The sequence below is a fragment of the Heliangelus exortis genome, chromosome 16, assembly GCF_036169615.1.
Source record: "Heliangelus exortis chromosome 16, bHelExo1.hap1, whole genome shotgun sequence".
In the NCBI taxonomy this organism is placed as follows: domain Eukaryota; kingdom Metazoa; phylum Chordata; class Aves; order Apodiformes; family Trochilidae; genus Heliangelus; species Heliangelus exortis.
The window spans coordinates 5,533,218-5,547,359 of NC_092437.1; the positions used below are offsets into that span (position 1 = coordinate 5,533,218).

Genomic DNA, 14,142 nt, shown 5'->3' on the forward strand with positions numbered 1-14,142 from the left:
GCAAGTTATAAAATTGTAATAAATAGAAAAAAAAATCTTTGGATCAAGTAATTGAGTAATTCAAGTCTTCAGCTGATAGTCACATAAGTCAAACATTAACAAGTACAAAATTACAACTAGCAACATTGGTCAGTCCTGGCTACCACATCACCCAGTTTCTTCTAGGAGTGCCCTTACTCTTTTAGGTGTTGCACTGTTGTGTTCTTACCTTCCATTCTTAAATGTTAGTTTGTCTGCAGAATAGCACTTCTATTTGTTATTCACCCCCACACTGGGCAGCAGAGGGGAACTGAAATTTAGTTTCTGCTGTTTGCATTGATTCTGCTCACCATCTTGCAGCAATTTAGTAGTCTATACAATTTCATATGCCTTATTTTATTATTTTCACACTTCCTGGAGATCATCTCAACAATGCTACAAGACTGAGAGCACCTTTTTCAAATTTTCAACATTGAGCAACTTCCTAAAAGGATAACTTTTAAGACTCTTGCAGAGAAGTTTTTGTCTTGTTTGTGTGTGTGCCATTTTGTTGCTGTCTCCTCAGGCATGCTTTCTATCTATTTTTTTTTTTTCCCCAATTTTTTTCCATATAGTAGTATCTAAAGTAGAATTCTCAGATGTTTCTAGTTGTCAAGCATTTTTAAATGTCTGGCTTTACATTTTTCTTAACCAGTTCTATTAGTTTGTTATAAACATTTTGTTACTTTTTTCCTCTTACTGCCAAGAAAGCATTAAAATAATTTGTTTGCTAAATATCAAAACACATTGTAACAATTCTTTGTTTGTCCAAGTCAGTAATTTTGAATGAGAATAACAGTGAACTTCATTGTTATTCTTTAGAGGGCCAGAACCTCAACCAGTGAAGAATGAACATCATGTTATACAGGTTAGGATCTGGTCCAAAACAGATATTCCACAAGATGGAAATCCTTAGCTAAAATTATCCTATTGAAAACTCTGTTCATAAAGAAGTGATAGAATCTGGTGCATAATAATTGTAATCTCTTCCATTCCCAACTGTCCCTGGGAAAAAAAGAGCTTTAGGAAACATGTTCATTTCCTGCAGTAAGTAGTCATTTAATTAAAGAACAAAAGTAACAGGAATCAAAATTGCTTGTAGCTGTGATTCTGTTAGACAGTATATAAAAAAGAATGAAATTATAATACATTAAATTAGTTTTTAGAACATGAACTTAAGTGTTTTACAAACTAATTGTGGTAAGTTCAAAATGTCTTGTCAACATAATACTGAATGACAGTGTGTCATGTCCATTTATGTCAGAGGCCTCGGAATGGTAAAGCCTGTACATGCACATCATCTCCTTTCCCAAGATAGACTGCAAAACAGTTTAAAACATCTTAAAGGAGAGCAGTAGGTTCTTTCAAGTAGCTTTACTTCAGTCTTTTTCAGCAGATGGTCCCACTCCCCAGGCTGTTGCTCTTCTGGCTTGAGAGCGAAGTTTCTGTTTCTGGTTTCTGTTCCCGAGTGCTGAAGACACTTTGTCTGCAGAGTCCCTCTTTCACATAAACATCAAGGTATCCTGGACTGAACTTCAGGGAAAGACTTACATATTCCCTGATGTGTGTTCAGCAGCAATTTCAAAAAGTAAAGACAGATTCTTCTCAGAAGAAAATTTCTATGGCCTGTGAAATCTAGGAGAAGCAAGAGATATTTATCAAACCACTTTGAAATAAAAATACATTTATTTTGTGTAAATGCTGTTAGATTAACAGAACAATTTTTTAAAAAAAAAAAATACTCATTTTGTTTAAAGGTACAGGAGTAGTACTGAAGAATAGTAGTGACTTTAGGTCTTCATTTTCACCAACACATATCCACACATATGCCATGGCTGTACTGCAGTTACAGTCCTCAGAGCCCAGTCTAAGCAGTTTACAGTTATGTAGGATTGGAAGTGCAAATTCAGGTGTGAGGTTGATTTTAGCTTTTTTTTTTTTTTTTTAGGAATTAGGCCACAATTTGTCATTGGTAGTAATTTACTATGCAGTGACCTTGTTAGTTTTAAGAGTTAAGCAAGGTTGCAAGGTTGAGTTTATGCTTTGGAAAACATAAGGACACTGTTGGCTTAGTGTATGAGTTTTAGAGTCTTTGCGGAATAAATATACTTGTGTTCCATAGGCTTTTTCTTTTGGCTGAGATGTGTAATTAAAGTCTAAATGATTTGTAATGCTTTAGCACTAACTGTAAATTTTAAGCCTGTTTAGTCCTAATATCCTGAACAAATTTAAAAATATAATCTACTTAAACTCCCCAGGTAGCCTCAATTAGACAACATATGTCTATCTCACTTTCAGATTTAAACTGCAGCCATCCCATTTTCCCCCTGCACTTGAGAATGCCTGCAGACATGGCAAGAGTACACTGTGTTTCCAGCAGCTCCCAAAGTAGCATTATAAGAGCATATTGGAAGAAATTATAGGAAAGAATAGACTGCTATTCAAATTTTTCTTTAACCAACAAGGTCTTTTTCCAAGTAACAATGGCTGTGGTACCAGCCTCTCGTATTTATTCCCCACTTTTAAGGGCTGGGGGCATTTCAGTACCTGGTAATCAAACTAAAAAAAAAATAAGAAAAGCCAGGTCCTGAACAGGAAGGGAAGTACTCCCATTTTGTTTTAAAATAAAGCTTCCTTTGCATATTTTGTCTCCCACATCCTGCATGTAAGAGCAAAACTTACAGATTCAGGACACAAGCAGACTACTTTTAGGAGGCAGTGAAAATAAAGAGCTGGAAAACTGACCTTGTCAAATGTTTGCTTGATGCATGTACTTCCATTTCATTACTTTTGTATTCATTTAACTCTTTCCGAATTGCTGCCTAGGAATTGAAAACAGAAGAAAGTTAACCAATAATTTTGTGTTTATGAGCATTGTAAAATACCAGACTTGCAGAGCAGAACAGGAGTTTTCTAACATAAAAGTAGCAGGTATTTGGCATAGGAAAGCATTATATGCCAGTAGAGTTGCTGAATGTTTGAGTTATATGGACTGGTGCTATGATACTTTTTGTCATTCATCACTGATTGATGACAGGGGTCAGTTCTGTCTAGAAATAATTCTGAGAGAAGAATAAAACCACAGCAATTATTTTCTCACACTGAATAGATTCAAGTTAAAATTTATTACTAACTAAGGGAAGTTACACCAAAATTGCTCAGCTGGTAAAGTGACGTTTATGGAATTTCAGTGTGTGGAATTTTTAAAATAAAAATCAGACTCCCTTATCACTACTTGCAAATGCCAGTTTAGACTGTGTTATCACCTGTATCCATAGGAATTCACAGTCTTAAGTGAAGAAAACTATTCTCTTTTGGTGCTTAATATAACAAAATGCAAAACTCTTAAAATGTTCTTTTTTTTAAATGGCAACTGTAAGTGAACTGGAATGTACTGGTGCTTTCACAGATTCTTACCTGTTTGGTACTTCATAGTGTAGCTACCTAAAATAGTGAGGGTTATTGCCTGTGTTCACGTTTGTTATCAGACATGTGGCTTATTAAAAGAAAAATGAGGAAAAATAATGTACTTGTCTACTCTGAAAGTGAAGTTTTTCGGTCACAAATACAGTGGTCAAACTTCTGACCCTGAATTCCTGATGTATGCCAGCAGTGTATGCAATAGAACTCTGTCTCTTTCTGGTTTGTAAACATGCCTAGTTAACAATATGAAACTAGTAAAAGAAGGAAGAGCCTCATTTTAATATATACTAAATACATAGAAGGAAAATACAAAACAGTTGTTTTATTCATTATAGACAATAGCTAATTCACCATTTTAGTGAGCTACTGTAGTAGAAATACATTGTTCCTTTTCTATACAAGTTCTCTAAAACCATTCATTACATTTCCTTACTGGGGAGGCACTGGAACTGAGAATGAAGCATTCGAGCTCCACGTCTCAGAACAAAGCAGTAAGTAGCTGTGCTCTATTTGCCATTTTACCCAGTATTTATCTCAGCATCCCTACTGGTTCTGCTTGCTGCAGCCCTGCAACTTCAAAACCTGTTCTGGAACCACGCTGAACTATTTTTCTTACAACTCAAGCACCTAAATGTGAAAGTCAAATTGGGATGTAATCAGGTATGTGACAGGTATGTGATAGAATGAACTGGAGTGTTTGTGCTTGTGAAAATGTGGGATAAAGTGCCTCCTTCAGTATTTATAGGAAACAGAGGGGAATTATCTGCTTGTTTAGAAACTCTGTGGTAGATATTTGCCTGTTTGGGGCAAAACTTCCCATCTGAGGATAAATGTTAATACTGCATTGGCTGGAAATATTTTTGAGTTGCAGCACTAAGGCATAAAGAAAGATTGTATCCAGCTTTTTTTTTTTTTTTCTCAGTTGATGGGCTGGGTAAAAGTTCTTGTAGTATTAAATAGGCATTTTTATAACTAGCATTTTAATGACATGATGCATTGGCCAGTGTGGCTTCAGCATAAAAGCAACGATAACGTATAACAAAGTTAAATATCCCAGAGGTTGTATGACTTTGCAGAATCCAGCATATCATTATCATCTAAGTAAGAAGCAGTAATAAGTCATTTTAATTATGTCAGCACCTTATCTGCTGCTGATAGTCTTGTCCATGGTTTATCTGCTCGCCTGTCGTAGTCCTGTGCTTTTGCCACTTCCACGTAGTCACTGAATCGAATCAGGATTTTTCTGTCTCTTAGTTCATCAACTGTAGGTCTCTGATTAAGCTGTATTAAATAATTTCATAAAATAAAACAAGTGTTAATAACAAACGTATAGTAACTTATGCACCATTTTCTGCTTCCCCTCTTACCTTAGTGTGCATTTCTGTATATGGAAAAAAAAATAAATCAACACTTGGAAATTTCAAGGAAATACTCAGTCCTTGAGAGCATTGTTAGGAGAGTAATAATGGTTTTAAATAAAGTTGTGGGCTATATCACAGGGCTTCATGGAAAAGAGAGGACAATATTTTAACTTGGATAATGGTAAAATGTGTTTATAATATGTGAAGGAATAAGGAATTTATTATGATCTGTATGATCTATGTGCAGTAGGGGTTTTCTGCTACAGTCTGTGTAAGGTTTTCAGGACTGGACTCATAAGAATTTCAGTTTGGCTTTTACAAGTTATTGACATATTTGGCTTGTAATACCAGTAAAGATTCCTAGGGACAGCACTATTACATAATTTGCATTTGGACAATACCTTAAAGGCAAAGAGAAATTTACTGTGGGATCACACCTAGTGCTCAGCAGGGAGTCAGCTCTGATTACTACAAAGAATGAACCAGTCCTTCTCTAGCAATACAGTTGTTGCAAAATACACAGTGTGCAAGGAAATGTCCCTTTTCTAATTTAAAGTTTATTTGTGAGTATTCTCTTAAGTCTCATGTAGCTGAAATGAGGTAGTTATTTTTATAATTTGTATTCAGACACTGCTGAGCAGGATATATAATAAGGGAGGTTTTGTTTAACAATGACCATGACAGGATGATGTTATGTTGGCTTTGATAAATCTCTAAAAACTAATAGGAGGTATTGCAAGATTTACCTTTCTTGTCAGCCTCTGTTTGATTTCCCTTCTTTCTTCCTGTTCTGTTTGATCATTTCTTTCTGTGGAGAATATATAAAAAAAAGTTTACTTTCCTCATGAGGAAGAGTGGTAGTTTCCATAGTTCCAGACAACAAAAATTAGGTCACAGAAAACTTAGTGGTTGTGACTTAGCTGTTGGTTTTGTTAGTTCAGAACATATCTCTGGTTCCCTAATAGAACATGCAGGTACCTCTCTGTAAGGGCAATGTACTGATGCCAATGCCAGCTTTTCCTGTGCTCTAACTCCAGTTCCAAGGAGATTTATTTAATAAAACAACAGCAGACAACTCTCAAATTGTATAAACTTTAGAAGGGAAAACCACAATATTCTATAGTTAATTGTAATTTTTTATTGTCCATATTGCTGGAGATGCTCATTGCTGCTAGATGCTGGAAGATTTATTGCAGCAGCTTCGGGGAAAATGTTTTTTCGTGTATATCCTTATTGCTACACTGCATCTTGAAATGGTCACAGTGCCACAGTACTTCTCTCTGAGTTGTATGCTTTTTTCTTCTGCCATTTAGGATATGCCTCTGACATTAGAACCTCCTTATCCTACCAGGGCTTTCTTTTGTAAGGTTCCATTCCAACCTAAGCCAGCTTGCTTTTGTGTGCTCTGCCTATTAACATTCAAGCCCTGGTAACTCCTACACACTGGATCTAAAAATAGACCAGAGTGCTGTAACACTGTGAAATAAATCCTTTGCCTTGGGAAACAAGTTAATGGTGTTTCTATTCCTGGTACTATCTGTTACTAAATCAAGGTGTAAGCCTATGACCTGAACAAAGCTGAAGACAGAAAAATATTTAACCATTTTGGAATTCTGTTGCTCCTACTGCAAAGTTTAGTAATACCACTGGCATTAGGTATTTCCAGTGTTAAAGCACACACATGATTTTTATTTGTCTCAAGAAGACACTAGCACTGAAGATGAGTTTCCAAAATTATATTTTTAGTAATCAAGTAGACTTCTCCCTTATTTTTAGGCTCATTATATTGCACTGAAATTCCATCATAAGTAGCTATTTAAAATAACATTGTAGTGCATAAACACAACTGGCTACAGTACAGATGTAAATTAAACCAATCTACAATGCTATAATATGCTATACTACAATTCAGGGGTGGCAAGACATGCAAATTTAAAAGAGAAAAGGACAGCTAAAATTAGTGCTCCGTCAGAGATGAGCAGCTATTTTAGTCTGGAATGTTTAAAATAGAACAGTCTTTAAAAAGCAAAGTGAATTCTGAGATGGAGAGATTTGCAAGAAGGTGCTGCTATTCTTCATTCAGCTTTAAATCATTCTTTTAAAAGTAGATCTCCCTATCTATGTTTATTGTGGTGTAGTGACTTTTTAAGATGCGGCTATGATCAGAAAATACTTTTCCAAATTTCTTAAACATCTACAGTGACCCATTTCTCTGAGACATTCTTTCAAGTGCAGTGGTTGTTCTCAGCTTCAAGAAATAGTTCTTTTATAAAAGAATAAACCAAGATTTGATAGGGGATGCTAGCAAGGGCATTACAAAACTCAGGCATTATTAGAGACAAAGCAGAGAGGTTTCCCCATCAGTGCCACTCTGCCTACACATAGATCCATTCATTAGCAAGGGCTGGTTTAGTAAATGCCAGAAGAGAGACACTCCCAGTTCTGAAGTGGCATGTGCAGTACTGTATTCATTTTACTGCTCTGGGAGTTATTCAGGGAACTCTTAGCTGTGCATGACACTAAAATGATTCCTGGTGTTAAGAATGAACTGGGGATTGTACATGTGAGAGAGACTCTGCCTGAATGTCAGCTTTCTAGTGAATTCAGGAAGAACACATGGGGACACCTGGGCTGTGGTTTTAGTTCAAAATGCTTTTCAGGCTTTGTGGTAAATCAGTGTTTCTGTGGTAGAAGTAAAGGACTTAGAAGATCAACAAAATTGTAAGAATTTTGTAAAAGTTTGCTTTTTAAGTATTACTTTTATCTCAGACACAATTCCCTAAGAGAGATGTCATTTTTTTTAATCTTACCGAGATTTGTTTTAAAGTAACATAGTAGTTGCACTTAGGCACTTCTAACATGCTTCTCATTCTGACAGAGTTGTACCAATGTGAATTATTAGTTCTTAAAACAGTTTTGGGGGTAGCACTGCTTCTGTTAGCAGTATGGATTATAAGCATCAAAGATGTAAGGAGCCATAAGACTAAACTGTAAATGCCCTTACAACCTGAGGAGGTTGTAGTGATTTCACTGAAGGGCATTGAAGCTTTCTATATAGTGGAAGAGGTAAATAAAATAGAAGTGGTTCTGATCTAAGCTGAACTTGTATAAAGCCTGAGCAACTAAACTGAAGTAAAGAATTTTTCTCCATGGTGGGAGCTCTTTAAATGAGATACAAATCTAGACCAGTATTTTAGCTGGCATTCAGGAAATGTCTTTAATTCTTCTTTATCTTCTTTCTGCTTTATCTCTCTCTAAGCTCATTATATGAATGTATTCAAACTTTTTTTATTATTAAAGCTGGTCAGTTTAACCCAGATTAAGGATGTAACCAGCACACTTCAAAAAGTAAACATAAAGGAACAGATTTTTTTCAGTAGAGATCAGCTCTTCTGAAGCTAGGAAAAAATGCAAAGAAACAGATTTTCAGAGATGTTGGGTACTGACTCTTGAAAATCTGGCCCCACATATTTCAGAATCTTGGGTCAATGCTTTTTCTTGTCTCGTATAGTAGATATCAAGTGAAGTTGGGCCAACTTCATCCATTCACATTTGCAAGGAATGTATCCTGTTTCTCATTTAGCTATGCATGTCAGATACATCTGACTTTACCAGGTGTGATGTACACATTGAAACAGTACTGAAAATACCAATAAAAGTAAGCTGACTATGGAATTTCTTTGGGTTAAATATGATATGAAATCCTCAGTAACTTCAATGGCAAGACCATAAGTTTTTTTTTCTATGAACTCTTAAGAAAGTTCTGAGATATTAAATTTCAGATTACAATAAGTAGATAACTTTTTTCCATAGCAGAATCCAATCATACTAATAATTAAATATGAATTAAATATCATAAAAAGCATAGGCAGCATTGCTTGTATGACATAAACCTATATGGCTTTATGTTTTATGTTTGTTTAATGAGAAACAAACTATTGTTCACAGTATTTCTGCTTTCTGTCTTTCAACACTAGATAGACCATAAAAATAACAGAAGTAATGTACTTCCCTTTCAAGCAGATGGCTTTCCCCTTTCTCTTGTCTGGCACTCATAATGTAGACAATTTCAGAGCTCTCTCTCACCTTTCCCAGCTCGTGTAAGGAAAGGGATTGGATTCATCACTTGTTTGATCCACAGGTCAGAACACCAATCTAGGAAAATACTTGCAAATTTCTGCCTCGTGTTTATCTGAGAGATGTTGAGAATGTTTCCTTGTGGCAGCATCTGTAACAGGCCTGGAATTGTCTCTCTAATAACTCTTTTCTCTCAGAATGAGCTTTGCTTTGTTTTCAGGAAAGTCTCTAATGATATGACTGAATGTACTTGCTAGGAGGATCACACCTCTGCAAGGATGCTCTCTCCTTTCCACTTAAGCCTTGGTAGTGTTCAGTGCACAGTTTGCCATGACAGTCCACATCTTGAAAAATGACAGTCCCAATTCTCACTGTACAGTGTGACACTTAGATTGTGTTCCCTACTTAGACATCTGGACCAGTGTAATCAGAGTAAAAATCCAGTTAGAAGCCTGAATTTGAAAAAAGTCATTCTTTTCTGTACCAAATTGCATGCCTTTATCAAAGTGTAAATTCTGATTCCTGCAGTGTTTGAAACCCAGCACATGTGAAGAATTAAAAGGTTTAGTCACAGAAAATAATTTCATTTAATTGGTCTATTAAAAAATAATGTGTTCTAGAAATGCAGTTGCTGGTTTCAACAAATACATAGGAAATACTTTAGGGAAAAAATACTCACGTTTAAGAATATTTCTTCTTTCTAGCTCCTCAACAGCAGGTCTTTGGCTGAGTCGCCTGCGAAAAAACACCAAAATCACATTTTGTACCATGCCTGTTCTTTGGAAAGTCTGCAGTCTGAGATCTGGTTGGTGTTTTCCTCAGGGAGGGGACAAAATCCCTCTTCAGGTGTCAGGAAGAGTACAAGAATCCTGGCACCACAATGCTTTCTTCTTTTCTTTTCCTGAATGTCAGCAATGCAGGTAGAAGTTCTCTAGTTTGCTCTGCTGTCAGTGAAATGCTTCCTCAGAACGTGCATCCTTTTCATCTTACTTTCCAGCCACTTGGAAACAGTGCTCTCCAACAGTTAAATTCACTCTCAAGAGGTTGTTTAAGGCAGTTATCAAATGAGTTTCACAGTGATCTTTGATAGCTATCCCTGCCTCTGCCTCTAAGTCTCACATAGCAGCGGGCTTCCTTTTTTCTAGTAGCACCAGTGGTGCATCCTGACAAAATGCAGACTTGCCAGAAATGAAGCTTTCCTGTGGTTTCCTGACTCCCCGCCTAACAGACCAATCCAGCAGCTCTCCTCCTGCCTGCTGAATAAAATTCATGTGCTGCTCACAGTCTCATGCTGTCTGAACAGAGTGTCTTACTCTGTTCCACCTCCCCTTTTCAGTAGTGCTGCTTCGGGATTGAGTCTTCAAATCATATGATCAGTGCCATAGTGATTTTATTCTGCATACTGAATGAGACTTCCCCGTGAGACACTGCTAATATCTGCAGAGAATCTCAGGTAATGGAACCCCTCCCCTAGGCACACACACACACACACACACACACACACACACACACACACACACACATGCTGCATTTGCTAGCTTTCAAGTAATAATCCAGCAAGCAGATCACAGAGATTTTATGATGCTTTCTGGCCTGTGTTCTGGCAACGTTAAGGATTCTCATTGTCTCCTCTCCTGCAGATGTTGCCAAGCCAGAGATGAAGTTCCAGACACAAAGAAATACCCAGAGCAGGGAACACACTGCAAACCACTGCTGCAGTGGTAGTAGTTATCTCTCTACTGTGTAAGCAAATCACAGAATTATTATCATGTGATGCTATAACAAGATCTACATTTTATCAAACTTACAAGAAATGAAAAAATGAAGTAACTGTTAACAGACTGTAAAGAAACAGTAAAAGTACCTGATTCCAATTTCTTCTCTTTTTTTTTTTTTTTTTTTGTAAGCCTTACAAATATACCTTCAAAAGATGCTGTGTATTTATATTTCATGAGACCAACAGCACAAAATGTGAGTACAAGTCCTCATCTGTTTTCAAGTAATTTTCCTGAGATCACTAGGAAAGCAACAGGAATGCTTTCCTGTTTCCATCACAATCTTTAGCAACAGGAATGCATCACAACTACTACACCAGATTCACACCTACAGAGAACAATAAGCTCTAGTGCTTAGAAACATTTACATTTACAGAACTTCATTCCTGCTACCTAATTTTTTTCTCCCCATCTCTAGATTTCTCTTTGTAGTAATAAGTCAGATACTGAAACAGGGATGATGCTGAAATGCCTTACTAAAGGCTTTAAACATGTATTTTTGATTCCTGCTAACCTTGGACTCCTCTGGCCTCACTCATTTCCCTCTGTGTCTCAGAAATGATACAACTCTGGCTAGCTTTTGTTTGAAAGAGATCAATGTGTATTTTATAATATAAATCAGGGAAGAATGACTTACTTGGACAGGTTATCTACAAATAAAAGGTCCAGCTGACCTGCTGCTCTCATGCCTCTCACTCAAGCCATTCCTAATTACATCTCTCTGTGCAAGGTATATATTATCCCAGAATCTGTACATTAGATTTCAGAGGCCTCTTTTAAACTGGGGGATTAAAAGCCCAACAGAAATTATTAACGGAGTAGGAGAATGCGTATGTGTGTATGTGTATACAGAAGGCTCTGTATATTTACATTTATGTAGTTACAGTATGTATCACAGTTACTAAGTTAAAGCTCTCTTTGACTTTGGCTTTGATAAATACACAGTAGGTGCCCAGAGGCAACATATTTCTGTGCCCACCCTCAGGTTTACCCACAACAGGAGGAAAAGGTGCAGGAATACACGTGCGTATTTATGCGAGAGAAGGACATTGTAATTTTTTTTTTCCTGAGTTTTTCAGAGATATGGATCATGCTTGTAAGATTTTTGTCATAGTCACAAAATTGGATTTTTGTTCAAAATAAAATTCCAACAGGATTTTGGGAAGCTGGGGATAATGTGAAAACAGAAAATACAGTGGGAGTCACAATCAAATTATGAGAAGTGCCAACACTGCAGATGCTTTTGCTTCCAAAGTCTAGAGACATTTTGTTTCCAGTATATTTTTCTGTTCAGGAGAAGCCTCTCTGCCGAGAAACCCCTTTCATTTGCTTTTTCCACTACAGCAGCTCTGCTGGGTGCTGAGGGGAAGTGAGGGGACTCCAGGTGGGGCTGCTGATTGCGACGAGGGGAAGCAGCCCTGAGCTCAGCCTGGCCGGGTCTTTCCCAGGTCTGGAGAGGAGCGTGCCTGCTGCCAGAGCTCATCTTGTCTGAGACTCTCAGCTGCCTTGGGAGGATGGGGCTTCATTCCCCCACGGGGGTCTAAGCAGCCCCAGGTGGACTTTGATTCCTCAGAAGGAGACTCGGAGTCCACCTTGATACCGCTGGCTTCCTTCCAAACTCGCCTACAGACAGGCTTGGAGCAAGATAAGTACAGAGACCTTTCTGAGGGCTCCCAGGTCAGCTGCTCAGTACAGTGCAAGGGAAGCTGCAGGTTAACTCTATCTGAAAAGCATGTTCCTCATGAAGAAGCCTAAGTAGGAAATTGTTTCAGATGAGCTTTTACCTTTGATTTGAAGAGCTGTTCTCCTGGCACCATGGGTCTACGCAGGCCTTCCAAAGCAACAAGTGTTCTGTTTTGCATATTTATTTCTAGTTAGTAGTGGGGTTTTTTTGCTCCTAAGCTGTTGAAATATGAAATACTGCCACTGACAGAACCAGAAAACACCCCTTGTGCATTGAACTTGATGTTTTTTCCTCATAAAGAAGCCATCCAGCCTTGTGGAAGGCCCACCACGGCCTCGGAAACACTCTCGCACCTCAGGGAAACCTGGAAGAGGCGGCCAGCTCTCCTCACACCCTTGCTGGGGAGTGCAGGCTGAGAAGCAGGTACTGAGGGACAAAGGCTCCAGAGAGGGGTTCCTCAGATCTCTGAAGTTTAAAGAAAATAAATTCCAGCAGTATAATGATTATCAGCAAACTACATTGCAGCAGAGGAGCCCGCGTGTGAGCTAAGAGAATGAAGCGGGCATCTACCATGAAGAAACTTCTATGGAGGCTCCAAACTGAACCCTCAGCAGACTGTGAAGGATCTCCACAAGGTTTGCACAGGGAGGATTTTGTACCACAGAGCTGCAGGCCATTTTGAAGGAGAATTGGCTCATTTACTGTGGGTTCAGCAAAGTACCCGCACCTGGGTGTGGGCAGTTGCAGGGCTCCCCCCTGGGCCAGCCTGCACCCTGGCAGTCCCATATTGCTCTGCAGCTCTTTCAGGAGCCATTGAAGGTCTGAGGTGGGCATGAAGTTCTAGCACTGCTGCAATGCTGATGTGGATGTATCTGGGTAAGTCCTGTGTTTTCTGTTTCTATTGTAATTTTACCTGTGGACTTGAAGACTTGTGGGATTTACCTCAGGGAGGTGGTTGTAAACTCCACTGGGAGCACTAAGATAGTGCACCACTTTTGTTGTGGCATAGTAATTGTTTCTTTTCTGTTGACTTAAACTTAGATACCTATCTCCTGCATTTGGGGAAAGCATCCAATTAATGTTGTTCTGTTCTTGGGTTGTATTAAAATCTAAGTTTGTGTATTTTTGGACTGTCTGTTGAGGCAGACGCCTCAGCCCTGCTGAGGTGCTCTGGTGGTACCTCCACAGCCATGACTGGGTGGGCCTTGAAAACTCTCAAGTAATTTTCAGGCAAGTCCCATCTCTGTCCAAACTCCTCCAGAGCAGTAAATGTTTGGACTGTTTCTGATGGTCTCAAGAGTAGCTGGTCAAGGAATCTGCTTCCACATTAGCTTAAGCCAAGGGATTTCAAGGACAGAAGTAAGCAGAGCTGAATCAGCAGTGCCTCAGTCGAGGTCACTGCAGCTGCCTCAGGGAAACGAGGCAGAACAGGAGGCATCGGTGTTGCTTCCCTGCAAATGCTGTTTGAACACAGCTCAGAGAGTGTGCTGTATGTGCGTCAGAGATGATACAACTTTTCATAGAGGCCAAAATAGGAATAATTTTTCAAAATGCTGAAGCAATCGCCATAAGCTGGGGGTGGTGGGGGTGGTGGGGAGCAGGCAGGTGGCGGCAGCGGTGGCGCGTTGGTGGGCAACACACAGCACCACACAGCTGGTTCTGAAGTTCACAAAAATAACAAAGTTTGTGTTACTGTTCTGAGCTAAGTGGCCATAAGACTTCAAGCAGTAATTGTTCTTTAGCTGTTAGAAGTTTATAGGGTGTTCTGGGATCCTTTCAGATTACCATTAAAATGTCTTATCCA

General features: G+C 38.5%; 2 protein-coding genes across 7 annotated transcripts in view; both read right to left on the reverse strand.

Annotated features, from left to right (window-relative positions):
• TUBB1 (tubulin beta 1 class VI) overlaps positions 1-14,142 on the reverse strand; it is a 340,778-nt gene that overhangs the window by 93,981 nt on the left and 232,655 nt on the right. The window lies entirely within an intron of this gene.
• The window catches only part of PHACTR3 (phosphatase and actin regulator 3), a 93,637-nt gene continuing 80,547 nt past the window's right edge, over positions 1,053-14,142 (reverse strand). For all 5 annotated transcript variants that reach the window (XM_071759461.1, XM_071759463.1, XM_071759462.1 and 2 more), the window contains exons 9-13: positions 9,559-9,614; positions 5,549-5,610; positions 4,582-4,722; positions 2,764-2,840; positions 1,053-1,653 (exon numbers count right to left, since the gene is read on the reverse strand). In XM_071759461.1, the coding sequence (XP_071615562.1) occupies positions 1,638-1,653; positions 2,764-2,840; positions 4,582-4,722; positions 5,549-5,610; positions 9,559-9,614 (352 nt within the window). In that variant the 3' untranslated portion in view covers positions 1,053-1,637. The remainder of the gene's footprint in view (positions 1,654-2,763; positions 2,841-4,581; positions 4,723-5,548; positions 5,611-9,558; positions 9,615-14,142) is intronic.